Here is a 27,404-nt window from a genome sequence, read left to right on the forward strand (position 1 = left end):
TGTTGGACTACCAATATATGTCCATATAAGTTATTTTGAGCATAACAGAGCATATTCCACTTGAAGAAAACAAAGCCACTTCGGTTACAAATCCACAGCTGACTGTTTATTTCATAAAAGCACATTAACGAACCACGAGTGTGTTTTCCATACAAGCCTTGCACTAAAATAAAGTTGTTTACATGCCTCATTGATTTAATGTAGTCCTGTGTAAAGACTAATGAAGACGTACTAAATACTACAATCACAATCATTTATAATTCTTGGTTCCTTCATATATTTCACATGATTATGTTAGCAGATGTAAATTTCACTGCTGTCGTATCTAAGACATCCTCCTTCGACATCTAGTTTAAGAAATGTGTGCTGTATTAAGTCAAATCATACTGAGCAATTCATGACGCAGATTCTTTCCAGGCAGTAAAATCAAGATTGTGTCCTCTTTTATAAATGTATCCAGATTTCATTAAACTATTGTGGCTCCATACAGATCAATCTCTTAACTGCATTTAAATGTAAACCACATTCATTAAAAACACACGCAAAACTATACACATGTGGAGGCCAGTCCCATAATCATACATAATCATTCCCATCTTTTTTGCCTCTTTAAAGAAGTTTAAAATGAACACTGGAGAGTGACTGTGAACAGGAGTAATACTGAGAAAAAGGCAACAGTTGGTTTTCACGGTTCAAGTCACCAAAACCTTGCACAAGAGGTAAAGTGTGGACTGCTTTAGGTAGGACAGAGGTGTTTAAATTAACCCCTTACAAATCTGGCTGTATAGTAAGGCTAAGCTAAGTATATCGTTTGATGTTTTTTAAGGTAACAAAATATGAGCTGAAATACTGCATCCTTCATTGGTTCTTAAAAAGACAGTTTTTATACTTTATATTAACTTTCCCCTCCATTCCACCATGAATGATGTGCTTCCCATTTTAAATTAATATGCACTTTTAAAGAATCTAGACCAATCATACGTAACGTTTTATCACATAGAACAGTGCCTAAGGAATGTCCTAGGAAGGACATTAGGACAAACATGAAATAAAAGAGTAACAAGCTTTTTAAAGTGGCAGTTCATTAGTTTAAAAAACATCTTCAAATACAAGATATTGTTTTGGAACACTTCTGGTGGAATAATTGTTTCTGTTTCATTCGTTTCAGGACTGAAACCCAGAAAAATGTTCCACTGTAGTATTTTGATCATGAAATGCATACTGTATGCCAATTGTTAACGTAACTTAAAAAAGAACATTAGAATATTACAAGAACAACTTTGGCGAAACTATCAGTGACAGCCGAATCATTACCTAGAGTTAAATATGAGGAAAATACAAAGGGGTTTAAAGAGCAAACACTGCTGGGTAAAACAATTATTCACAATACTAAGAACGAGATTAATTCATCTCCAAAAGCATAAAAAGCCTGAAATCAAGGGATGGAGGAATGAAACTCTTGGGCTTACTGGGAATAACAATATTGACAAAAGTACAGATTCTCTGTTTCCCCAGTTGTAATACATTTATATTGAAGTAGTTAAAATTTTTTACGATGGATCCAGTGACTTCAACTCCTCGACCTGTGGCTCAAGACTTGTTACCTGTATCAGAAGATATTTTATATGACTTGAATTGTTTAATTGCCATATTTATAAACTATACAATAGGTTTTAAAATGTATATGTTAGTGGGAACTAAAAGGACTTGATTACATTACTAAATATTACAGGAATACTCTACCTCGTCTTGAAGTTGTTCTGTTTCGTCCTTATGTGAAGCTTCACTCTCCTCTAGAGTTTTCTGCTGAGCTGTTTTCTTCTTCAGTAACTCGATCTCCCTGTATGAAAAACAGAAGGCAAAAGACATTCATATATTTCTGAAATCATACTGAATACTTTAATTAGTCTCTTGGCTGTGTATAGTGCGATCTTGGCCCAGTGACTAAAAGAAAAACATCTTTGACAAAAAAAAAATCCTAGTTTAAAATACATGTGCCTAGTCCTTAGAAATGTGATATTTCTATTCATGTTTGTTTAGTTTATAGGATTTCAAAAAAACATTTTTTTTTAATTATTATTAAAAAAAAAAGAAAAAAAAAAAAAAAAAAAAAAAAAAAATATATATATATATATATATATATATATATATATATATATATATATATATATATATTTATATATATATATATATCAAACTTGTCTGTATGAATTGCTTTTTATTTAATTTGGAATTTCTATCTTTATATAAATTTGAAATATTTGTGTGTGTGTGTGTGTGTGTGTGTGTGTCTAGTATTTAGTTTGCATGTCTTTTAGAATGTTGTAATGTTATTCTAATTGAATTTATTTACTTTCTAAGTATATTAATTAGCCTTGGACACAATAAACACAACATTATAATAAAAAAATAACAAAGGTGTATAAATGTGCATATCTTCATCTTTAAATTAAGGGTTAAAGCTAAACAGGACCTTCAGTAAGAATGTGGATGTGGATCTGTATCTGTGTGTTTTCTCTCACTTTTGCTGATATTCCTTTATAAGGCGTTTGGCCTTGCTGTATTTGCGTTCTAGAGCCTGGTACTGAGCCTGCGTTTCTTTCAGGTGCTCATCCACAGCCTGGCAAAGACTCTGTGCCTCCATCCAATATCCCTCCAGCTTCTCCATGCGCTCCCGGTTCTCCTGCATGTTCCGCTCCATCTGGGCCTTTTCAGCACGCCAGCGCTGCTTCTCCTGATCTGCATGATTTAGCTTCACACATGAATGCAAACAGGTGATTCCGTTTTTTAGTCTTGTCGTGCAAATAGTAACATAGGTTTACAACTGTGGAAAACCAGAACTCTTTGTCAGAGGAAAAACTCCCATATGTGTTCTTTTGAAAAATGTAAAGGCCTATAAATGGCAATTCTGCCATCATTTACTCACACTAATAGCATTATAAATCTTTATGACTATTACCAAAATGAAGAATGTAATTAATAATTAATAAGCAATTAACAAACTCCAATTTCCAGTCAAATGGTCTACTATTATGGTGCTTTTTTGGAGTTTGACCGTTTGAATCACTGTTCACATTTGTTGTAAAAGAGCAGCATGAACAATTTGAAGTTAATATAATCTCATGTAAATGGTGACCATTTTTATTTTCATTCTCTTAATCCTAAGAAATTCCAACATTCTATCAGTGATCCGATGACCAGTTAGCATGATTGAAGTTATCATACCTTCCTCTTGAGCTGTTGGATTTCAGCCTGAGTCACAGCATGTTTGATCTGCAACTGTGCCACAGTAGAAAACAGGTTAAAGAATGTAAGTAAATCTACATCCCCCCCCCCCCAATTAATTAGCATTTTAATGGAAAATAAACCAAGCACAACTGATTCGTCAGAATGCATTTTTCAAAGACAATCTAAAGTAACAGTTTGAAAATACTTTTGTATGACTTTCATTGAGTGGCTTCTTATAAAATGTAACTACTGCAGCTCCAGAAAAAAAGAGGTCTTTACAGAAAGCCATAAATATTAATGAATCTTTGCCATTAGCCATGAATCTCAGCCATCTTTGCCATTTGCCATGAATCTCAGCACTTTCATTAATGTTTTAGTTTGTTATTGTAGTAAACTGGCTTTTTGAGATGGAACTATGACTTTTTAGGTTAAGGTATTCTAGTTATATAATTCATGTGGGTGGAGTTTTGTTGCATGTAATATTTTATGAATAGTTACACCCTATCCTGACCTGGCCCTTCTGTGCATCTTCGCTGAGAGAAAAAGCAAAAGCATTTGAAATTAATATACTTAAAATACTGGATGCACCCTAATTTGAATCCTACTAAGGGTCTTTGATATTGTCACAGTTATGGACAGTTATGTGTTCTTTCTGAGTTTCCTTATTTGGTCATGTTCCTTTTCTTGTTTAGTTAATTAATTAGCCCCACACCTGTTTCTGTTTCCCACTGATTTCATTCCCAGGATTTAAAAAGCTGTGTTCTCCATTTTTTACTTTGTCCACTATTGATGTTAGATTATTTGGATTTGTGTTTGGATGTGCCCTTTTTTTTGTCCCGTGGATCTTTAAAAACTATTTTTTGATATCTCCTTTGTCGTGTGATTGCTTACACACCAACACGTGTGACAGATATCAGCAGAGACCTCCGCAATTTACTGTTGTTGAGTTTGTCTGTTCAAACTGTCTGTCTACATACATAAATGTATGCACTTTTCCATCAAGCGCCATAGTATAGTAGTTAAAACATTTCAGGTATAAGATTTGGTTTCAGTTCAGTTATGCCCTACATAATTTAAGCACTAAACTGAAAATTCAGACTGAACAGGTTGCTTTAAAATTTTACTTTTACAGTTTAATGAAAAAAAATGTCCTGTCACTTGACATTATCCATCTACTTCAAAAGAGAAAAAAATCATTTTTTGCTTGCAAGTACAATTAAATGTGGATACTTTCATCTTTTAAGCAAGTAATTTTTTGTTAGATACTCGTCAGTATCATTTTTTTAAATCCTTACTGTCCAGCATAATTTGTGTCTTACTTCTTTATATTTGTGGGCAAGCTTCTCAGGGTCCACTTCTACTGGTGACAGCATGTCCTCATTCTCGGCCAAGTCAAACACCTCTATGGCACTAGGGTACGTAGGGCTCATCTCGTCTTCATCTTCATCAGTGCCGTAATCACCCGGCTAGAAGGAAAAGACAAGGGAACAGCCTTCTGTCACAAGTTTTAAACACATAAACACACACACACGCACACACACACACATACATACATATATAGTATATATATTTATATGTATGTATGTGTGTCTGTTTTAATGTCCTTATATACTAGAGAAGTATACAGACTTTCACATCTGTTAACTAAATACACTTCCTTTCTAAAATCAGGGTACGGATATGATGTCATGGCATTTATTATGTATGTAAGTTTTATACTTAATGTTATTGTTCGTTAACACATAGCATGTTCTGCGTTTTAAAAACACAGGATGAAGCCATCGGAAAAGGATCACAGTATTTTAGGGTGATTTTTAATTAAATGCAATCTTTAAATGTACTTTAATACAATGTCTAGTGTCAATCAAAAATATTTATTGACGTGATATTGCATTAACCTGTCAATGCCAAGTGTGGCTCACGTGCCTTTTGTTATAATCACACTGACCTCTAGGAAGAACAAATGTAATGTATGCAGATTTGATATATTTATATATATATATATATATATATATATATATATATATATATATATATATATATATGTATATACCACAACAGTCTTAAGTTGCTGGGGTATATTTGTAGCAATAGCCAAAATGCACTGTATGGGTAAAAATGTATGCCAAAAATCATTACGATATTAAGTAAATGATCATGTTCCATGAAGATATTTTGTAAATTTCCTACCATAAATATATATAAAAACATAATTCTTGATTTGTAATATGCATTGCTAAGGACTTCATTTTGATAACTTTAGGCTATTTTCTCATTATTTAAAATGTATTTGCACCCTCAGATTCCAGGTGTTCAAATAGTTGTATCACTACCAAATATTGTCCTTTCCTAACAAACATCAATGCAAAGCTAAAGCTTTATTCAGCTTTCAGATGATTGACAAAAATTGACACTTAAGACAAAAGGTTTTGTGGTCCAGGGTCACATGTATGATATATGAATGTGTGGGGGGGGGGACTTTTATGAATAGTTTAACTTATCTCTTTTCCCCACCCTACACATAAATTAATTATTATGAATTTTACCCCAAAGTATGGTTAAGTAAGTACACACACAGGAAAGCACCACAGACCTCTTCTTCATCTCCCGTGTAGTTGCCATATCGTTGTTCCATCATCTCTCGTTGCCAGCGCTCCTGTTCAAGGGTCTGCTGGATGAGCTGGGCCACTTCACTTTGCTCTCCTGGCTTCTCTCGACCAATAATAAACCTAGAAACAGAGGTGTTTATTACACTGTGGTAATCTGAAGTCTTTTTCCTATTCATGCTGGAGTATACACTACGCTATAATAAAAAATGGTTCTATTTTTCTTTATACTGTAAAATTTTTCCTTTAAAGGAGTCATTTTCATACTTTTTTAATCATTTTACTTTTTCCTTATCATTTTAGTTTTTCCTGAGGTCCACGTATTATGACCTTTAGAACTAAAAGGGCTGTGTTTTGCTGTTTGACTTTAGTGAAAATGCCTATTTGGATCATGCATGATCAGTAACTGTCTATAATTCAACAATCATTGCAATACAATAAGACAGTCTGCATTGAAATGTGTTGCTCAGCTGGTTAACAACCAAAATGATCAGGGATATTTTTTAATATAAACCACAGAAGATTTGACTTTAGAAATTACATAAATAATAATGTACTGATACATACATTAATACTTAATTCATCATATCGAAAGCATAAACTAATCATGAAGTAATGAAGTTACCATGACTAGAGTCTTATGGATTCATGCATGAATAACGGCAGCTTTAATGTTAATAAATGTTTGATAATTAATGCATTAATTAACTTTTATGGGTCTTTTAAAAAAAAAACACAAGAAGTACTTTGACTTTAATAATAATAATCATTAGTATATGAAAAATGAAGTAGTGGTCAAACAAAATGTGTTTTTTGACAGCCGATGCCGATATCTTGAAAAGCAGGGGGGGGCCGATAGCTGATATAAAGCCGATATTATTTTTACAAATGATTATTATTAATATTTAAGAAATGTGAAATTATTTGACAATGGATTAAAAAAAATAAATGTGTAAAAGAAACATACTTATACTTTAGATGACAGTATTTTTCACAAATAAATACATATTTAAGAAAATTAATTATAAAGGAAGTAAACACTGTAACCAACTGGCACTCAGTATTCTGAGAAGCTTGTGTGCATTGGAAATCATATTTTTCAAATAAAGCCAATGTAACCCTTATTTTACATACAGCACACTGAGAAAATGACATATGACTGTGGGCAAATGCATAAAGTGCAGTATAATTTGAAATCACGAATTTAAAGTTTAAAACATTCAATTCACACGGACAGACAGTCACACAGAGAACACGTGATCATGCTGGATAAAAATGCATACTTCACAAGATGTGAGATCTTGTTGATTTCATGTTCATTGGTCATTCAAAGATTTGTTTAAATTATATAAATGCGTATTTGCTTAATGCTGACGCCAAACGAGAAAGTATTATAATGTTTGCCTTTCTATTTCTAATAGGCCTAATATAAAATAAATCATTATAATACTTTATGTATACATTAATTCCTTTGTTTAACCGTTCTATCTGATTATTAGACAGACTTCTATCCGTATTAGACACAGCTGTTAACAACGACGACAAATGAGCACTGTGTGCGCTTAGGCTCTGTCGCTCTCAGCGCTGTCAAAATAAAAGTCCCGGCTCGAACACATCGGCTAAGCAGAAAAACATATCGGCCAATGCCGATATTTTAAAAAACAATGCCAAATATCGGCAGATATATCAGCGATATCGGTTGACCACCAAAATTAAGTATTAATTTAGGTATTAGAACATGATTATTAATTTTCCTTCATTGTAAAATGTTACCAATTATTGTATATAAATGCTCTTTTAGAATCTGCACCATTTTAAAGAGATCTTATAAACATCTTCTTGTAAGGCCAGTCATAAATTATGAAATTTACAATGATGTATAACAGGTGTGCTCCTGGAAGGCCACTGTCCTGTTTAACACCAAACCCAATTAAACACACCTGAACCAGCTAATCAAGGTCTTACTAGCATATAAAAAACTTCCAAGCAGGTGTGCTGAGGCAAGCTGGAGCTAAATTTGGACAATTTGGACACCCATGATGTACGATGACAACAAGATTTATCCTGTTGTTTACTTTTGATAAAGCTCTTACAGATCCTTCTTTGCTTGTCTTTCTCCCTTCTATATTTATCCATCCTCAATTTTCTCCCTTTTCTTTGCTCCTACACAGTGCGTGTCTCCTCCACCCAGTGTCTGGTTTCATATAACCCTCTCCTTGTTCTGGCCTCCCCCTGTTAACGCTCATCTATCATAATGAAATATTATTCTCTTCTAAATGCAGTCTTTGTAACACATCATAATTACAACTGCCACAATGACCCCCTCATTGGCTGAATGCTGAATAAACTGAATGCTGGAAAAAAAAAAAGACTAGGGAAAGATAATGTCAGTGATGATGTCAATGAACCTAAATCATTCTTTAAACATTTAAAAAGCATATTTTTGAGCAAGTTTTAAATGATTAAAAAATTTCATTTCACAATGCTATTGAGATAGAACTGGCTACAGTGCTCCTTTAACAAAGAGAGCATGCAAACATTACAAACAATACAGCTGCACGCAATTGTAATATATTACACGACTGTAATGTCTGTTTATATCCTGCCATGAATTTATACAATATGTGTATACAAAGTAAGAGAGCTTGAAACAAATAAGCAAAATGTTATAAAATTCAAACTGTCATGTAGTCAAAAGTACAGTCTCTAATTACTTTGTATTTATTGCTGGATTCAGTTCCTTCTGGGAAGTTCCTACTTATGACTTCAGAAGGTGTAATTATGATCTAATATCTTTGATAATTCTTGAGCTGCTATCTGAATCAAGGGAAATTAAGTTTTGGCAAACAAATCTGCTGTCTGATGAACACATTTTGAGGCTATTCTCAGTATTCTCATACTATTTACACAGTAAACTTTCATAATCAGAACTTAATTGTGACCAATACCCAATTAGTTTACACCCCAAATTTTCCGCACTGATGTTTACAACATTGTGGTGGTGTTCATGTGTGCTCCATTCATAAATGGATAAATTTCTGACATTAATCGAAGGTAGCATATAATTAATTCATCATTACGTGTGCCAACAGCAATAGGTGCATTTCAGTTTCACATATCTGTAGACAGATATATAAGATAAGAAAAATGGGAAAGATGGGACTTCAAAGAAATTAGATCAGCAGGGACATTGTGTGAGTTGTGTACCACAGTGTTCTGCATCCTGCTGGTCTTACCGAACTGTGCCAGATGTGTTTCTCAGAACAGAGGCAGCAAAACTTTGAGTTACACCAACCAGGCTTGTTCCATCCACCTCCACTATCAAATCATTCACCTGGATCCTGAAAGAGAAAAAAGTGGGCAGTGTTAAAGGTGTGAAATGAGTTTCAGTAATTAAAGGGACAGTTCACTCAAAAATGAAAACTCTGTCTTTAATTACTCACCATCATGTTGTTCCAAACCCGTAATACTTACGTTCATCTTTGGAACACAAATTAAGTTATTTTTGATGAAATACAAGAACTTTCTGACCCTGCATAGACAGCCACAGAACTACATTGTTAAAGTTGCATTGGTGGTTCAAGCGGTCGTTCTGATGTAGAAACCAGATGCACTGTGCCTTGTTTGCAAGCAGAGGAATGCATGTGTCGTGGTACTGTCATAAACGTGCGCCAAAGACTGACACGGTTAGTTTCTTAGCTTAGTAAGATTAAGGTTGAACCACTGATGCCACGTGGACTGTTTTAACAATGTCCTTGCTATCTTTCTGGGCCTTAAACATGGTAGTTCTGTTGCTGTTTATGCAGGATCAGGAAGCTCACGGATTTCATCAAAAATATGATAATTTGTGTTCTGAAGATGAACAAAGGTCTTCTAGGTTTGGAACAACATAAGAATGAGTAATAATGATAGAATTTTCATTTTTGGGTGAACCATCCCTTTAAGTTGAGATATTAACTATGATGCTGTGGAATATGCATAACGTCTACCTGCCATCCCGATGGGCCGCCCCTCCCTCGGTGACCGTCTTTACGAAAATGCCAAGCTTTTCCAGACCCATGTCAGCACCAGCACCCATCCCAATAATGCTGATACCCAAACCCTCATTGTCTGTTGATGGACAACAAAAACCGAGAATTCAATACTATTTTAGCATTTTCTATTCAATCTATAGGTTCCTTTTACCTGGGGATTAGAATAACCCAGGGTTAACTATTTCAAGTGTGAGAAAGAGTACTTTGAAGCACACCTTCATTTCCTCACTGACATTCCCTCTGTTGAGTATTACTCTTTGAATACAATAGTTGTTCATTAATAAACAGTTTTATTTGCAGTGGATATAGTTGTAGCTAAAGGGTGTTATTAATCTCAAAATGTCAAACTGTTTTTATATAACTTTTTTATTTCTACTACATTGCTTAAAATATTGAGATTGCATTTTGATTAAAGCACATTGAAGACACTGTCTCTATTATGTAAAGTTTAACATTAACAGTGGCCTCTATGTGTGTTCTGCGGTATATAATCATTTAGTTCTTTTATACACTCATTACTTCTGTCCACTGGAGTCCTTCCAGCTACATAATCACCTTCATCAATTTAACAGTCTTTAAATAAATAAATAAGCTACCAAGCAGTGAATATGTCCATCTGGTGAGTTCAATAGAAGTGAGCTTCACTATGGCATATTCGCAAAGCACTTGAAATTAGTAGTCAGAAGGGTGCAGGTTGGCGGTTGGGTATGTCTTCAACCATTTATATACGGTATCCATCAATACATCAACCCACTTATTGACTCTTCAGTGCATCAATCATTTCAAGCGTCTTTTCCCAAATACCTTTCTCCAGTTCAACGGGGAACAGGTCCAGCCTTTCCACACGTTTCTCCAGCTCGTACTCAGCAGAAGCAGCCATGGGGTCCACATCATCATTCCTCCTGTCATAGTCCTCATTAGAATAGGTTGTGAACACCTGAAGATTTGATCATATATAAATAACCACGTTTGCTTCAAAGAGACAAGCTTTCCAATCAGGTAGTTACATTAAAAACAATAATAATATCAATAATTCATTCACTTTTCAGGACAAGTAAATTCTCCCCTGCTTATTAGATTAACTCCCACTTTCAACAAGTATAGTCTAACTTTGTTTCAGCATCAGACCTTGAACCAAACCTGGAATTAGGATGGCATTGCTTGTGATTATACACTGATTTCTATTGTCTCGTTCAATAATATTAAGCAATAAATATCAATAGTATTAACCAGTTTGCCACCTCTAAATTATTGAAGTTGATTGATGCTGTTCACCTACTATATTAAGCATTGAGCAACTGATGAAGATTCAAGTAAGTGCTTACATTTTCTTCACAGTGATTTGGACCAGACACAAGACATCTGTACACTACCCTCTATGATGTTTTACTATTTTGTGTTGTAGTGTCATCACTTTTGAAAAGTAATAGCACACTTCTACTGTAGAATTGCATTGACTGTTGAATTAAAGTGTCTCTTTATTGAAAGCAAAGTTGTGTGGGCAGAGTAGGTGTGACTGTGCAAACTTCACAGCAGCTCTTGAGGCTTTACTTCTAGTTTTATATAATCTTTTTAATGTGGGTGCAGGTGCCAACTTTACCTGGCCTGAACACAAATGCATGTTTTAAATTTATACTGTTAATGTGAAATCCTCTAGGTGACATTCACAGCATGTAAATGTTCGTTTTACATTTGTCTTGCAGCCTTCTCAGGTATCTTCTTTTGGCCAGACACGTACTGTAATTGTCCTTCATAGAGAAGGTAACACCAGAATGCATTGCAAGAAGCTCAGTGAAAACAATCTCAGCAAGATGTTAGACAAACCCAAATAGATTTTCTAGCCATTATAAATATACTAGTTAATTAAAAAACGGAATGTATTAGAGCTGTACTAGAGTTTGTACCATACCAACTGTCCTAGAGATTGCGCCATATTTGTGTGTGCTATGCATTTTTATGAAGAGTTTTCTGTTTGGTTGACATCACCAAGCCCAGTTTTTTTAGCCACCTGTCAAATTGAGATTACCTTTACAATCCAATCAATTCCCAATGGATAAACTAAAGTCCTGGCCTGCTTTTGCCTGTTTCATTTAGAAATAAGTTACATTACCGAAATAAAATTAAGGTAACACTTTAGAATAAGGTTCCATTAGTTAATGTTAGTTAACTATTTTCGTTAACATGAACTAAGCAAGAACAATCCTTCTACAGCATTTATAAGTCTTAATTCATGTTAATTTCAACATTTACTAATGCATTATTTAAATCAAAAGTTGTGCTTGTTAACATTAGTTAATGCACTGTGAATTACCATGAACTAACAATGAATAACTGTATTTTCATTAACTAACATTAACGAAGGTGAATAAATACAGTAATAAATGTATTATTCATTGTTTGTTCATGTTAATTAATACATTAAATAACATTAACTAATGGAACCTTATTCTAAAGTGTTACCAAAATTAACTGTGAATGCTGTTTCCTGTTATGTAATAAAAAATAATAATACCAGACCATCTTTATTCCCCAATGCCAGACAACCACCAGCATCCTAAATCCTCATGCCTCAATTCTACCTACTTGTGTCCTTCCACAAGCATCCCACATTAAACACAACCCCAGAGAGAAAAATTGTGCTTTACTACCATCTGTGCTTTAATTCCACCTGCACATACTCCCCAATAGCAAAATACACAAGAAAAGCATCACACACACCAGCTGAGACCAACTGTTATGGACACATAGATTGTGTGGCTGGGATTTTTGGTGGTGCCCGGAGGACACAAACATTGGATTAAAGAGGGTGAAGACAGAATGAGAGAGAGAGAGAGAGAGAGAGAGTGACAGACAGTGGTGTTCTGGTTGTGTAAGAGTGCCAGTGAGTCACATCTCTTAACAGATGGCCAGGAATACCCCTCCTCTACTACACAAACAATCCCATCTAGGCTCTGCTACCCTACAAAATGTATGAATGACAATAAATAATAAGTGCGTGCGTGCGTGTGTGTGTGTGTGCACTTAAATGCAGAGCACCAATTCCGGGTATGAGCTACAAATTTCACATTTCACTTTCACTAATATTTCTATTGAAATTGCTGTTTTCTTGCTCAGGTGTTGGATGAATCTCATGAAACCTGTCAACATGCCTTGGTCGAATAAAAAAGAAGCCTATTTTAGGACCATTAAGTTTATTTTCTTAATTACTGCAATTTTAAAGTCTCAATCTCATTACAGTTAAGTGTAGAAGTTTAATTCAGTTTTGTATCACAATAATAAAAATTTTAAGGGGAATAGTGCTTATGACAACAATAATGCAACAAAAAAAAATGTCTGCTGAAGCGCTCCAAGACTTGAGAACACACGACACTTGTAACATTGAACAAAACAAAATATGAGGAGACGTTCTGACAGGAAACCCCATTTAAGGAATACTGTTAATAGGCTGTTGGAATGGAATAAATCCAAATAACATGGTTATTGCCCACAACCACTAACATTTTCTGCTCTGCTTGAGGTCGGGAGCAAGAGAGAGTTGCAGTAAGATTGGTTCTGTTCCAGGTGACAGAAATAGATTTCTGAACGCCTGAAGGCTTTCTGTGACTCTAACACATGAGGCAGAGGTTTTCCAGTCTTTTCCCCTCTTTTCTTCAAACAATATATTTATGTATTTATAAAAAATGTAATTTTGTTGCAGGTAATATAGCTCACATGCACATTTGTATGTTTGTATTTTTGTTTCCTGAAATTATTTCCTGTAGCTTAATCAGTAGAGCATGGTGCTAATAACGCCAAGGTCATGGATTCAAACATCTATGTAAATATGTACCTTGAATGCGTATAAGTTGCTTTGGATGAAACTGTCTGTCAAATGTGTAAATGTAAATAAAAACTTGGGATAACTCAGTCTTTGATGAAATGCAATATTTTGCACCACACTTCTCTCTGGGTAATGCTGGTTTTGAGGTTTGTGTTTATTCAGTGTTTTGCAAAAGTAAACTCATCAAGTCTATGCAGTGGGTCAGATCCACTTCTATTAGGAACACACTGTACAGTGACAAACAACAGAAACAGGAGAGAGATGTAACAATGAGACAGTAGTAGGATCATTAGCCTAGGTTGATTGCGATTTCACTTTTTTAACATTAGAGTGTAATGTTGCTGTTTGAGCATAAACAATACCTGCAAAGTTGCAGTGCTGAAAGATCAATGCAAACTTTTACAATTCTGGCAGTTTAATACCCACAAAAATGGCTGGTAAGGGACTACAACGAGTTACTTCCTGTATAAACCCCGGCCCCAGGAACATGCAACTATAGCCCCTTTGACACTGCGATTTCGGCAATTGTTCCCGGGTTGCTAGATTTTTGCACTTTCACACTGCCAGTGATTATCCGGAATATGTGCACGCATTCACACACAACCCGTAAAGGTCCCGTAAAGACACGTGACATCAGGACGTGATGTGTAATGTACAAGCTGAAAACGCTGGGCCTGTTGTTAACTTTCACTTAAACTAGCGAATGATCTCAGCTTCAGCACTGGATAGTGAGGAACTGATCTCTGCTTCATTACAGTTTGAACTTATTTGTTTCGTCACGAACGTTGATCTGTCTTCAAAACAGCCGGTAAAAGAGTCACGCAAAAACGTGTGTCATCACTACGACACCTTTTATGGCATTAGATCTGGCTTTTGTTCACACATCGCTCGTTCCGGGACAGAACCCGGCAATGTTAGTGTCAGTGACTATGTTTACATGCTGTTAAAATTCGGGTTATGGTCGGGTTAAGGTCACTATTTGGGTTTCTGAAACAGTCGGGATAACCCGTTTACATGCGTGAGCAGAGAGAGTTACTCCTGTATACATGGAATGTGTAATCAGTCGCCAATATCCCGATGTAAACAGCGACGCACGGTTAGCGTCTGGACGTAAAACGCAATATGCGTCATTTCCGATTCTTCTTCCTGTATCCAAAGACTCAAAAGACGAAGATTTCTTGCAAATAGAACATGCGCAGAACACACATTTTGATGGGGATATGCCGAAACGCGTTTACAGGACCAAATATTCGGGTTAGAAAAGGGGTACCCCAGGTATAATATCCCGGTTTTTAAAAACCGGAATATGAGCATATCCGGGTTTTTGCCGGTGTTTACATGGCCGTGCGCGACCGGGTTATTGCTAATATCCCGGTTTTGAACGGGTTATTGGCTGCATGTAAACATAGTCAGTGTGAAAGGGGCTTAAGGGGTCAAGGCTGCATTGCTTTAAAGAAGACAAATAAAATGGGGAGCATGTAAAAAATTATATTCATTTATGAATCGCACTTATGTCTTCTAATGATTCTAATAAATTCACAAGATTTAAAATCAATGTTATAAAGCAGTGGTTCTCAATCCTGTTCCTCGTGTCACCCTGCTCTGCATCTCTCTCTCTCTCGATCTCTCTTTCAGATCACCAGCTCAGCTCAAACTATGAACTGTTCCATTTATACCCTTATTTTCACATAGCTATGGGAAGCGTTATACATTATCGCACGTGCGGTTGCAGTACTTTATTGAAGTTTTAATCAGCATAAAACCGTATATTAAAAGCTAACAGAAGAAGTAGCATTTACAAATAACAGCATATCTAAAAGTATGAGACTGACAACAACAAACATAAAACAGACCATTAAGAGCCTTGCTTGATTCTGCTCGATCTTCTTCAATAATATACTCTGCGTCTCAATCAGGCTTAAATTGATAAGCAATATATACGTCACCATTGTTTACAATACAACCGCAGTATATGTCATTTAGGTGAGGGGCGGGACTTTTAGACACGCACTAGAGGCAGTTTAGCCAATCGCAACAGACTGGACTAGCTAACCAATCAGAACCTATCGCGTATTTCTGAGGGAGGGCTTCATAAAACCAGGAAATTATCTGCACGTTTATGGGAGAAGGGACAGAGTGGTGTGGAATAAAGGTTAATTGTGTGAAAAATAATGTGTGTCTGTGTGTGTGTGTGTTTTTTTTTTTTTTTTTATAAAGCATAAAACACAATCAAGCCTAGAAAAAAACAGTCTACCACCCCAAAATTGTAAATATAGGTTAACATCAGATATGATCTAAAATGTAAATTGGACATACAAACAAAGAATTCCCAGTACAAGTATGTTAAATACATGCCAGGCAGGCAAAAATAACATATTGTAGAATTTAGGCAGTCATTCCTGAACATCATCTATATCTTGCTGTTCTGAGGCTTTGTTCAATAATGTAGCATATGGTGAGATACTCTGAAGTGAGCTGTATTTTATCCTAATGATGTGCTGGGACTGAGTAAAGAATGAAGGATGGATGAATGAACCCCTCCTGCTGTTAAAATGCGATTTATTTGTGTGCCCTTCATATAAATACACTCTCTGTTCTAATTATATAGGAATACAATTTTTCTACCATAATGCATTAATAAACAGCCTTTTTTCTTAAACAAGCATCTTTTATTTAGCATTATTTAGGCTTAAATGTGCATGAGGCGGGAATGTGAATTGATGTGAGTACAGTCAAACTTTCTGTAATGTCCCTCGGGCGCAGAGGTGTGAAAATTCACTCACAGACAGTTCTGGGCTGTCTGTATGATCCTGATATATTTGTCAGTTGTCTACAGATGTGGCTCAAAATTTCAAGCTAAATCCAATGCTACACATTAATTCCTCTCGTACCCAAACCAACAAAAATCAAAGCAAATATGCACTTCCACTGCTTTATCCCTTGTATTATACACAAAAGAAAATTCTAAAGAGTACTCTTTTCCATGCATTAACAATAAATGGCTTCAAAAAGCTTTAAAAGCATGCAATTACAGAAAAATTATTAGCAGTCCATAGGACAGACATGCACAGATTAATAGAGTATAACGACTTAAATTTTGGTCTGATCGTGTCAGAAAGCTTTTTAATTTCATAGTCTTGATTCTAAAAGTACACTGTAAAAAAATAAAATTATTGACATTTACAGTAAAATACCAGCAACTGTGGTTGCCAGAACTTCACCGTTAAAAATATGGTAATAACATTTTAGGTTTTACAGACTTAACTTTAATTCACAATAAAATGCAGTATTTCATTAACTGATATAATGTTCTAATGTTAATAAACCAACATACTGAAGTACTAATATCTGTTTTGAACCATTGTAATGCACTAATAGCTACCAAAAACTGGTGGTGATGAGAAAGTAGCATGATGAATCAAAGCTCATCACTAACACAGTCACTAAAAACCATCATGGTAACACACGATACTGAAATGATGCAATAAACATTAATTTAACAACTTTAGATGAAAGATAAAACCCTAATGTACACAAATGATAAAAAAAAACTAAGCATAGTTAACAGTTATTTCAATAAAAATAAAAAAAATAAATATGAAGTGTCATGCAGGGAATTCTGGGAGTGTCAATTTACAGTTTTTCACTGTAAATGCAACAATGACTTTTTCTTTTTAAATTCCCAAAACTGTAATTTTAATGTTATTTTAATGTAAAATCACATTAAATGTAATTACAGTTATTCACCGTATATATAGAAACTTACTGATACCAATTAACAGGTTTTTACTGTAGCATTTTTACAGTCTTTTTACTGTTAAGATCACTAACATATTTTACACTTTCATGTTTAATTTTTCTTCTGATTTTGGGAACAAACCAACTTAGAGCTAATAAAAATGCTGAATAACTGCATTCTGTGTGTAAAACAGTGTGTGAAACATAAAGCAATATTCCATATTGTTTTTTCACAAGTGTTCACGGACTGTGACTATGGACTATAAACACAGACAATGGGAGATTTTTATTTTCCTGGCAGAAAATTACAAATACCTTTAAAAAAAATGTCTCCGTTTATTTATTTTTCTTACAGTGTAGAGATACATAACTGTACAAATCATTTCACAAATTTTAATGACAATTCTCCAGATACATATTAAATGACTGATATTCAGGTCTATATGTGAGCTATATAGATAAAGAGAGAGAAACAGAGAGAGGCTAATGAAAAGATGTAGTAAGTTTGAGTGTTTGGTGTGCACAACGCCTTCAAGGGAGGACTGACAGCGACAATACTGCTATTTATAAGCACTACCAAGCCAGGGAAAGAAAGAGAGACATGAGTGAAAGAAAAAAAAGACAGGAAGAAAAATGGATTCAAATGGGAATGAGTAAAAAATTAAAGGAAGATGAAAATAAAAAAGAATACTAGTAGGACTTGAATGAATATGTTCATCTCAAATGAATCTGGGTTGAAGAAGGACACATAGAGGAGAAGAAGTGAGCAACTGAAAAAGGGGCAGAGAGAGAGAGAGTGAAAAAATGAGAACAAAGCGGTTAGTGTGAGATCTGCCTCTTAGGTCAGCCTCAACTCTCCAGCCTAAAGAGAGAAGGAGAGAGAGAGGTTTAATAAAGACCCAACACCCTAGCCAGCACAACCGGCCTTGTGTTTAATGGAGAGCTGTTCAATTCATTTAGGGAGAAAACTTTGTCCCAAATTCTGTCCACAGAGAGAGAGAGAGAGACAGAGAGAGTGACACGGCCACTTACTGACCAACACAAAGGCAGCCACAGCTTGGCAGCAACTGAATGCTGTCTCCTCGGCCTGCGGATCTACATGATCTCACACACCAGTGAAAAACACAGTACGAAGACTCCAGATTGAGAACAGGGATGGCTTAAAAACTGTTTTTACTCAATTTAAAGGTAGCACAGAAATGCTGGTGCAATGTATATGCTAAATTTAACTTTTTTGTGACAGAGCCATAGACAGTGACATATCCACAAAAGGCCCTATAAAAAAAAAAATCTCCATTGCAAATGTTTTTTTAAACAGCCTTGTGAGTGAAAAAAACTGAACAAAAAAAAAAAAAAGTTATATTGTGCTGCTTGCATCATGTTTCATGGCAGTTTCAAAGTCAAATGTCTAGTGACCGGCACAAAAAAACACCTACAATTTTCTCAGAAACAGTTAAACATGACTGTGGCGATATTTTATTTACAAGTGTTTTGAGGTCATAATATATTACTGTGCAAGGAACACTGTTAATTGATAATCTTCTTCTGTAATCATAATTTGTGTGAAAAGGAACAAAATGTTGGTGTTTCTTGACTCGAGAACAAGTCAATCTTTTGTTCATTATCTTGCTCGGCTCTGTGTTCATATTCAGTTATGAATATGACTGATCTTCACAGCAGTTCAGTCAGTGTACTGTTTGAGTAGGGGAGAACCGGGGCGAAAGTAACACGGGACGAAAGTAACAAAGCGATTTTCTCCGAGCCTCTTTCTGCATTTGCATTCATGTTCATGTTCAGCATGCAATCCTTGACGGAGCTGAGAAATATCATGTGATTTCCTCATCGTTTCCCGAAGTTAGGTCCATAAAACTGTTTTCGAGTACAAAAAGTAAATTATTGAAGCGGTAATTTTTTTTTTATTAGTCGTGTTGTTTTTCTTGTTTCATGTGTCAAAGTAATGATCAATCTACAGGTTATTTAGTGCTTTAACACATCCCAAAGTTTGCATTTTCAATTTTTTTTTATATAAAATTAAATCGAGTTTAAATGTCAGGAGTTCCTGTCGGGACAAAAGTAACAGTTGTTCCTTTTGTCCCGCTAAAGTCACAGAAAGTATTTATTTTGTTCCAGTGCAAGCTTTATTGTGAATTTCTGTGTCTTGCATCATTTCTTACAAATGTTAATGTCATATTATACCAAAAGAATATGTCTTAGTGAGGGTCAGAAAGACAGACAGAGGTCTGGTTTTATCCAGATGTTTTTGAGAGGGTGTTTCTGGACATAGAGGAACATCTCTCTCTGGGCAGCTGCTACGTCACATTTATATTTAGATTTTAGCCGTATCTTTGCCTTTACACCTCCACCTGTGAATTTGCAGTGTTTCCAGATGTTTTAATGCACATTTTCAATTCATGCATAAAAACAACTGGATGGAAACATAAATAGGCCTACTGTTACATTATGTTTAGAGTTTTTTTATTATGCTAATGTGATTACATTTTATATTGTGCATTCTGTATAATTTTTTTATTATTATTATATAAAAATACATTGAAATTTCCACAAAACAAAAATACAGTCAGGTTTTAAGACATCTGATGAAACTTTAACTTAAATTTAAAATGAAAATATGAAAATGTAATTTAATAATTGTTTTGAAAAGATAAAGGACAAAATATGTTTGCAGTTATCAGGTATACTTAAGAAAAATAAGACTAACAGAAAAAAATCTAGCTTATATTGTTGTGTTACTTTTGACCCACCTGTGTGTTACTTTCGTCCCAACCGATGGGGTCGAAAGTAACAATTTGCAACTTATCTTCAAAGTGAAATTATACTGAAGTCTTTCTACATTTCTACAAAATACCACCTGGTATTGTTAGACAACACTTCTGAGTTACTGGCCACAGCAGAAATATATCTCTGTATACAACATTATCTTTTAAAATGAAGTTTTTCTGAAAAATGGTACTTTCGCCCCTGCTCTCCCCTACATGAATTACTCCGGAATATTGGTTTGTTTTAACTCCGAGGGAGTGTCAGCCACATTAAAAAAGTTGAGCTGAGCCAGATAACGAACAAAAGACTGACTCGTTCTCGAGTCAAGAACCGGTTCTGTCAGAAGCGTCCGTTTCAAGAAGCCGAAGAGCTGATGATACTGCGTGTGTGTTGTGTGATTCAGCGTGAAGCAGACTGACACACAGAGCGTCTGAACCGAACTGTTTCTTTTGGTGATTGATTCTGAACTGATTCTGTGCTAATGTTATGAGCCCAGGTAAACCAAAGGCTTGAGTGAAGGGAAATCTTCGCCAATGATGCCATTACGTCAAGGGCAAAAGAACCGGTGAACCGTTTTCTTCAACCAGTTTATTGAATCGAACTGTCCGAAAGAACTACTGGTGATCCGAACACCGATGCGACCGATTCTTGACTCGTGAAAGAGTCAATCTTTAGTTCATTACCTGGCTCGGCTCTGTGTTCATCTTCAGTTCTCTCTTCAAAGCAGTTCAGTCAGTGTACTGTTTGAGTAAATGAATTACTCTGGGATGTTGGTTTGTTTTAAGCCACATTAAAAAAGTTAACAGCTTAAGTCATTTGTGGATTCATGCGTATTGGAGACGCGAACCATTTCAAACGATTCAGTTTGATTTGGTGAACTGGTTCAAGAAGATCCAGTTACATCGAGTGATTAGTTCGCGAACTGGATATCACAAACTCCTTTGTTTTGAACTCTCTCTCACAACAGACACAGAAGAGAAGACAATGCTGAATAAAGTTGTAGTTTTTGCTATTTTTGAACCAAAATGTATTTTCGATGCTTCAAAAAATTCTAACTGAACCTCTGATGTCACATGAACTACTTTGATGATGTTTTTATTACCTTTCTGAACATGGTTAGTATACAGTACACACAGCTTCAATGGAGGGACTGAGAGCTCTCCGACTAAATCTAAAATATCTTAAACTGTGTTCCAAAGATGAACGGAGGTCTCACGGGTTTGGAACGACATGAGGGTGAGTTATTAATGACATCATTTTTCGGTGAACTAACCCCTTTAATGCTAATACATTAATAATTACATATAATTAAAAAAGATTTCTGAAGTGGGTATTTGCATGATTTTTCTGAAATGCAGCTTTACATTTACGTTAAAACCTTTTTTGACTTTTAACCCGTTTTATCTAAATGGTGATTGATGGGTGAGTTGGTATGTATCAGGACAGATACAGTGTTTTTAAAATTCCTTATGCAATGTGATCACATTGGTTTCTGTCTACCTCCAAATGTAATCCGAAATATTAAATCGCAAAATATCCTGGACCACATTTTTACATTTGTAATAAGCACTCGCCACTTGTGATCAGATCGCCTCTCTGAAATAGATGTTAATGCCAGATGTGAACATGGTAATATATGTAAATCTTGAAAATGTAAATCTTGAATGTGCTTTTGAACTGTACTTCAAATCTTAAATGTATATTTAAAAAACTCTTAATTTGATGACAATATAATAATAAAGTAATAAAATGCCACTTAAAGAGAGTCCACTTTCATGACCGTTTCTCAACACACTTAAGTACACTTTTAAAAAGTGTAGTCTTTTAATAAAGTCCAATTAAAAGTTTTACTTCAAATTAGTATTCATTGTAAATCATTGTTTTAATAATCTTTTGTCATGATTTAAAGAAAAACATTTGTGTTTGTGTTGTTAGTGTTAGTATGTGTCAATGTTTCCGATTGTATTTCCAGTTTAAAGGGAGGGACATTTTATTTCTAGAGACAATTTTATTGGATATGGTGTCCAAATGTTGGTTCGGTTCATGTCTACACAGATCTACAGAGCAGAAATAGCTACATCCTGATCGCAAGCAGGCCAGCTGAGCTTATCAGACACATTGTCTGAGGTATGTTTGTTACCTCATCCACTGATGTCAGGTCAGCATTTGTCCTGGATAAATGTCACACCCAATCAAAGAGAGGAAGAGCTTGGGAGGGAAAAGATGCCAAAACAAACCAACTGACAGTCTGGATTTTGTTATATTCTATTCAGCTCTTTCATTCTGTGCCAGACTGCAGCCTCCAATGGTAACTGTGACTGAGGCTTTTACAGGAACCAATAAATAAGGAACCAATAAATGAATGATATGATGCATGAAGTTAATTCATTCACTCCTCCCAATATGCCAGTCCCCGGGCGACCATTTTAAGTGGACGGACCCCTCTCATTCATTTGAATGAACATTAAAATAAAACAAAAGCCAAACATACAAGGAATAAAAATAAGAACACAAAGCACAGTAATTCTTACGGAGCCCCGCACATGACATGCAAGAAAAAGTAAATAAATTGTGCGCACAATTTACTAATTCGTTCCCTAAATGTACTAAAACGTGCACACGATTAGTATTGTGTTCCCTCGATTTGCTAAATTGTGCGCACGATTTAGCAAATCGAGGGAACGAGTAAGTAAAGCGTGTGCACTATTTATAAATCGAGTGAACAAAATAGTAAATCATCATGAGCACTGTTTATAAATTGAATGAATGAAATAGTAAATTGAAAGAACGCGATAGTAATCATGGGCACGTTTTAGTACATTGAGGGAACGAATTAGTAAATCGTACACACGATTTAGCCTACTATTATTTTCATGCATGTCATATGCGGTGCTCCATAAAATCTAAATACAGAGTAATCAAATTCTTTTAATGCGAATAAATATCCTCCTACCTGAAAAACATGGTTAGTGTCCTTATTTTGTTTAATATTCCTAATTTCTAATACATGACACATTCACACATTGAAAATCATACCCTCCATCATAACTCTCAAATCTCGTTCATCATAATTTCATGTTTGATTGTGAGACTTGTGAGATCCAGTGGTGTTTGGTGTCAATGATGCAAAACTACAGCAGAAGATCTTCAGTATATCATTTCAGTTTTAGTCTTTTATTCATATAAAGCTATCATATTACTCCATAAGACTTTATATATAGCGCACAATCATACCTTTATGAAACTGATATGTATCATTAAAGTATTTTTTGTCCTTTCTGTAGCTTGATAAAGCTTAGATTGGTGGTTCTCAACATTTTTGACTTGAAAGGCCCCAGGTTGTCCAACACTACATTTTGGATTATTATAGATATGCTGTAATGACAAAGTTGTTTTTTATTGACAGAAACTGGAAGTATTAAAACCATAATTCATTGTATGATTTCAGAATTTCATGAACTGATGTTCTTCAATACAAACAACAGTAACTGAGAGATAAGAATGAAACATGATTTCAGTTCAAAGCTTGACTTATGATTACAGTTAAATTATTGTACCTATAAATAGTCATTTATTAATTTAAATCATTTAACAATCAAGTTATCCTGAGGCCCCCCTGGAGGTTTGCAGATGCACACTGGTTGAGAAACACTGCCCTAGATGGACAAGTCAGGTGAAATGTACAGAAAAATAACTTATTTTGTGTTACGAGGAAGAAAGCACATCATACAGGTTTTGAGTGAGTGAATGATGACAGAATTCTAATTTGTGGTGAAACATCCCTTTGAGGTATAAACTCACCTTAATGGGTGCAGTGCTGAATTTAATTTTCCGGCTTGGGGGCAGATCCTCCTCCACAGGTAATCCAACAATCTCAGAGCAGCTCGACTGTGGCTCATATACATCATCTTCATCATCCTCATCCTCAAGCTGACTACCACCAGAGTCTTCTCCTACTGCACTGTAGGCACTGATATCCACCAAATCAGCCTTAGAGTAATCCTCCTTCAGAGTACCATCATCATCCTCCTTCTTACTGACCCCCACTGATGGACGAGCATGTCCATCCTCGCCCTTCCTTCCAGTGCTGGTGATGCCAGACTCCGTAGTGTCTCTCTCTAGGGCCTCTCCATTGGAAGTCACTCCCCCATTTTCCAAATGACGGACATCATCAGAAATAAGAGTACCTTTTGCCTCTGTGGCATTGGCCTGTCCTGGCTTACACTTATCTCGAGTCTTAGATTCATTGGCACTACAGTCATCCTTTTCCCCTGTCTCTTTCTCATCCAAAGACTGTGTATCCTCAGCAGTGATAATGTCCTGGAGCTCAGACGCTCCATTGAGACTGCTACACCTTCCATCTTGCTCATCCAGGTGCTGGTTTACTCCATCCTCCTTGTTTGCCCCTAAAGGAAAAGCGCGTGCCCGTTTGGTGATGATTTTTGAGTTGAGCGCACCGACCCGGCCGGTGACCCCGCGCAGGGGCAGCGGGGGCGTGTTGGATAGCCGGTGCAGGTTGTTCCGCAGCTCGGCGGCCCGCTCGAAAACGGCACTGAGCTGGCTGACGGTGGGCGACACGGCCTCGACGGTCCCACCGATCGCGTCCAGGCTATCCAACGACTCCGTGCTGCCGTTAAAACGCGCGACCACATCCAAACGCGACGCATCCTGAAAGCCCGCGGCGCGCTCTTTCTTCAGCAGCACGCGATTAGAAGCCGCCTGCTTCTCCTGCTGCTGCTGCTCGAAGATCTTCCTCGTCTCCTGCAGCTTCGAGTACCTGGGCGACGCGTCCGTTTTGCCATCGAAGCGGTTGACGCGCTCGGAGACGCTAGACCCCAGTTTGAGCAGCGCGCTGTGATCCACGTTCTCGTTCAGGCTGCCAGCCCGCGGGAGCGTGAGACGCACCGCTTTGCCGTCGCCGTTTGCCTTTTGCGCGTCTTCAGCCTCGGTGGGTGAGGATGCGCCCATCTGCATGAACATGTTTTTGATGCGGTGCACGTTCGAGCCGTACGCGCGACCGCGGCTGGTGGGCTTCGGCTTGCCATCCTGAGCGTCGCCGTTATTTAAGACATCTTTCACCGGCTTCAGCGCCTGGATCCCCGCCGCCTCGTACGCGTTGCGGTGAGGAGAGGGGCTGCGGAGCGCGGTGGTGCTCGCTGGCTTGGAGGAGGATGAGGATTCGGTCTTCATCATGGTCTGTTAGGCTTCTCCGAGGCGATGCGATAACAGCATCTCTAAGTCGTTGTCCCAGACGTTTCTGTCAGGACAAATCTGTCGCTGGTGAACAATAATGTGCCCTGGATTATGATAACGTTGAATTGATGCCCATGAATTCATGTAGAGTGTCTGTCAGCGGCATGGCACAAGCAACGCACCATCTTCCCGTGTGTGAGAAGAAGAAAAAACACGCTGATTAATGTGAAAATCACCCATGCATTGATGGAAGACTAAACAAAAAAACTAGAACAGCGACGCGCCCTGGATTTTCACGACAGATTGTGCGTTTATAATCCGGATCGTTTTGATCTCTTGATTTAGTCCGCTGCAGATTTGTGCCTTTTCCCTCTGATGCGGCAGCAGAGATACAGGGTCATAGAGAGCGTCTCATTTCACACCCTCTCAGCACATTGATTTTTATGGGGTCACACATTTGATCCCTCATACCAGCGCAGAGCTCCATAAAATATTCCACCAATAAATGAGTTTTTAACATTTTTACGTCAGTAGTAGCGCTTAGTGCACTATATATATATATAAGTGCACTTTTTATTTAATATGATCAAATCAGTCCTGGTTTCTGATTGATTACAGCATTCTACAGCTGTGGAAATATGATCTGAAAAACGTTCATCAAATGACTGCACAGCACTCATAGCTGATCTTATTGATATTATTTTTCTTATAAAATATTTTCTTCTTCTGTTATGTCAAGGACTATAGGGGAGTCCGGGGATGGTTGTAAAATTTTTTTTAATTTCTGTCTGTACGGTATCTTTCTTTTATGCCAGTGCATTCAAAGTTTAATACAAACAAGTTTCTGCTATTACATTATATTTGCAACACAAACTGAAAATTTATAGTTTCGTTTCATACCCTGGGGCAAGATGTGACATTGTGAAAAAGGATTATGAGTGGAGAGAATAGCGACTCACGTCCAGATGGCAGTAAATAATTGTTTTCATTGTGTATTTGGCTTAAAAGCACAAGTGTTTTATAATGAATGTCGGCTGAAGGTGTTTTAGATTATGCGCTGGTCAGTGGTTTAGTTATTCTGAATGGATCCATATAGCATGTACAGTCAGGTTAAGGCAGCAGATTTAGTGGACTTTTGGCATCTCTCTGCAGTCCTGTTTGGTATTGCAGCTTAAAGGGGGGGTGAAATGCTATGCATACTGAGTTTTTTACACTGTTGAAGAGTTGGATTCCCATGCTAAACATGGACAAAGTTTCAAAAATTAAGTTGTACGTTTGAAGGGGTATTTTTGTTCCTAAAATACTCCTTCCGGTTTGTCACAAGTTTCGGAAAGTTTTTTTCGAGTATGGCTCTGTGTGACGTAAGATGCCGTGTTGATGGCGGAGACCCGGGTTCGAGCCCCGCTCGGAGCGAGTCGTTGCTGCTGCTGCTCTCGTTCAGTTTCAGCCTCTGGATCATAAATAAACGGCTGAATCTGACTGTAAGCCATGGTTTGTTTTGGATAATGGGTTTTCCCTCATGGTAATGTCACAGCTTCCACATGCTCTCAACGCAAAAGCCTATTCGCGCTCGTGATTCTTTAGCTCCGCCCACACGTCACGCCTCCAGCCGGTCGTGTTTTTCCGGGAAAAATCGGTACAGACTATCTTTCTCTTATGAATATAATAAAGACTTTTTGGATTTATGAAGGATGCAGTACTACTCTATATGTACTCAAGATTAACAGGATATTGAGTGAAAACGAGCATTTCACTCCCCCCCCCTTTAAGTGCTTTATATATCTAAATATAGATATATATATATATTATATATATATATATATACATATATATATATATATATATATATATATATATATATATATACATATATATATATATATATATATATATATATATACATATATATATATATATATATATATATATATATATATAACACACACAACCTTGAGGCGGATGGGCTACAACAGCAGAAGACCCCACCGGGTACCACTCATCTCCACT

The 27,404-nt window shown here is 36.4% G+C and overlaps 1 protein-coding gene across 1 annotated transcript; it reads right to left on the reverse strand.

Annotated features, from left to right (window-relative positions):
- Positions 1-63: 63 nt before the first annotated feature.
- ppp1r9bb (protein phosphatase 1, regulatory subunit 9Bb) lies at positions 64-25,798 on the reverse strand. Its single transcript, XM_026222935.1, has 10 exons — positions 24,006-25,798; positions 10,673-10,805; positions 9,824-9,944; positions 9,071-9,175; positions 5,822-5,957; positions 4,548-4,694; positions 3,226-3,279; positions 2,523-2,752; positions 1,744-1,840; positions 64-1,604 (listed from the first exon to the last, which is right to left on the reverse strand). Exons 1-10 carry the CDS (start codon positions 25,395-25,397, stop codon positions 1,551-1,553), a joined length of 2,469 nt encoding a protein of 822 aa, XP_026078720.1. The 5' UTR covers positions 25,398-25,798; the 3' UTR covers positions 64-1,550.
- Between the last annotated feature and the right edge of the window lie 1,606 nt (positions 25,799-27,404).

The sequence above is a fragment of the Carassius auratus genome, chromosome 37, assembly GCF_003368295.1.
Source record: "Carassius auratus strain Wakin chromosome 37, ASM336829v1, whole genome shotgun sequence".
In the NCBI taxonomy this organism is placed as follows: domain Eukaryota; kingdom Metazoa; phylum Chordata; class Actinopteri; order Cypriniformes; family Cyprinidae; genus Carassius; species Carassius auratus.

Coding starts and splice junctions, on each gene's coding strand:
- ppp1r9bb (XM_026222935.1), bottom strand. CDS start 25,397: ATGATGAAGACCGAATCCTCATCCTCCTCCAAGCCAGCGAGCACCACC. Junction 5,958..9,070: donor AACACATCTGGCACAGTTCG/GTAAGACCAGCA, acceptor CTCTGTTTCTAG/GTTTATTATTGGTCGAGAGA. Junction 1,841..2,522: donor ATAAAGGAATATCAGCAAAA/GTGAGAGAAAAC, acceptor TTTTTCATACAG/GGAGATCGAGTTACTGAAGA.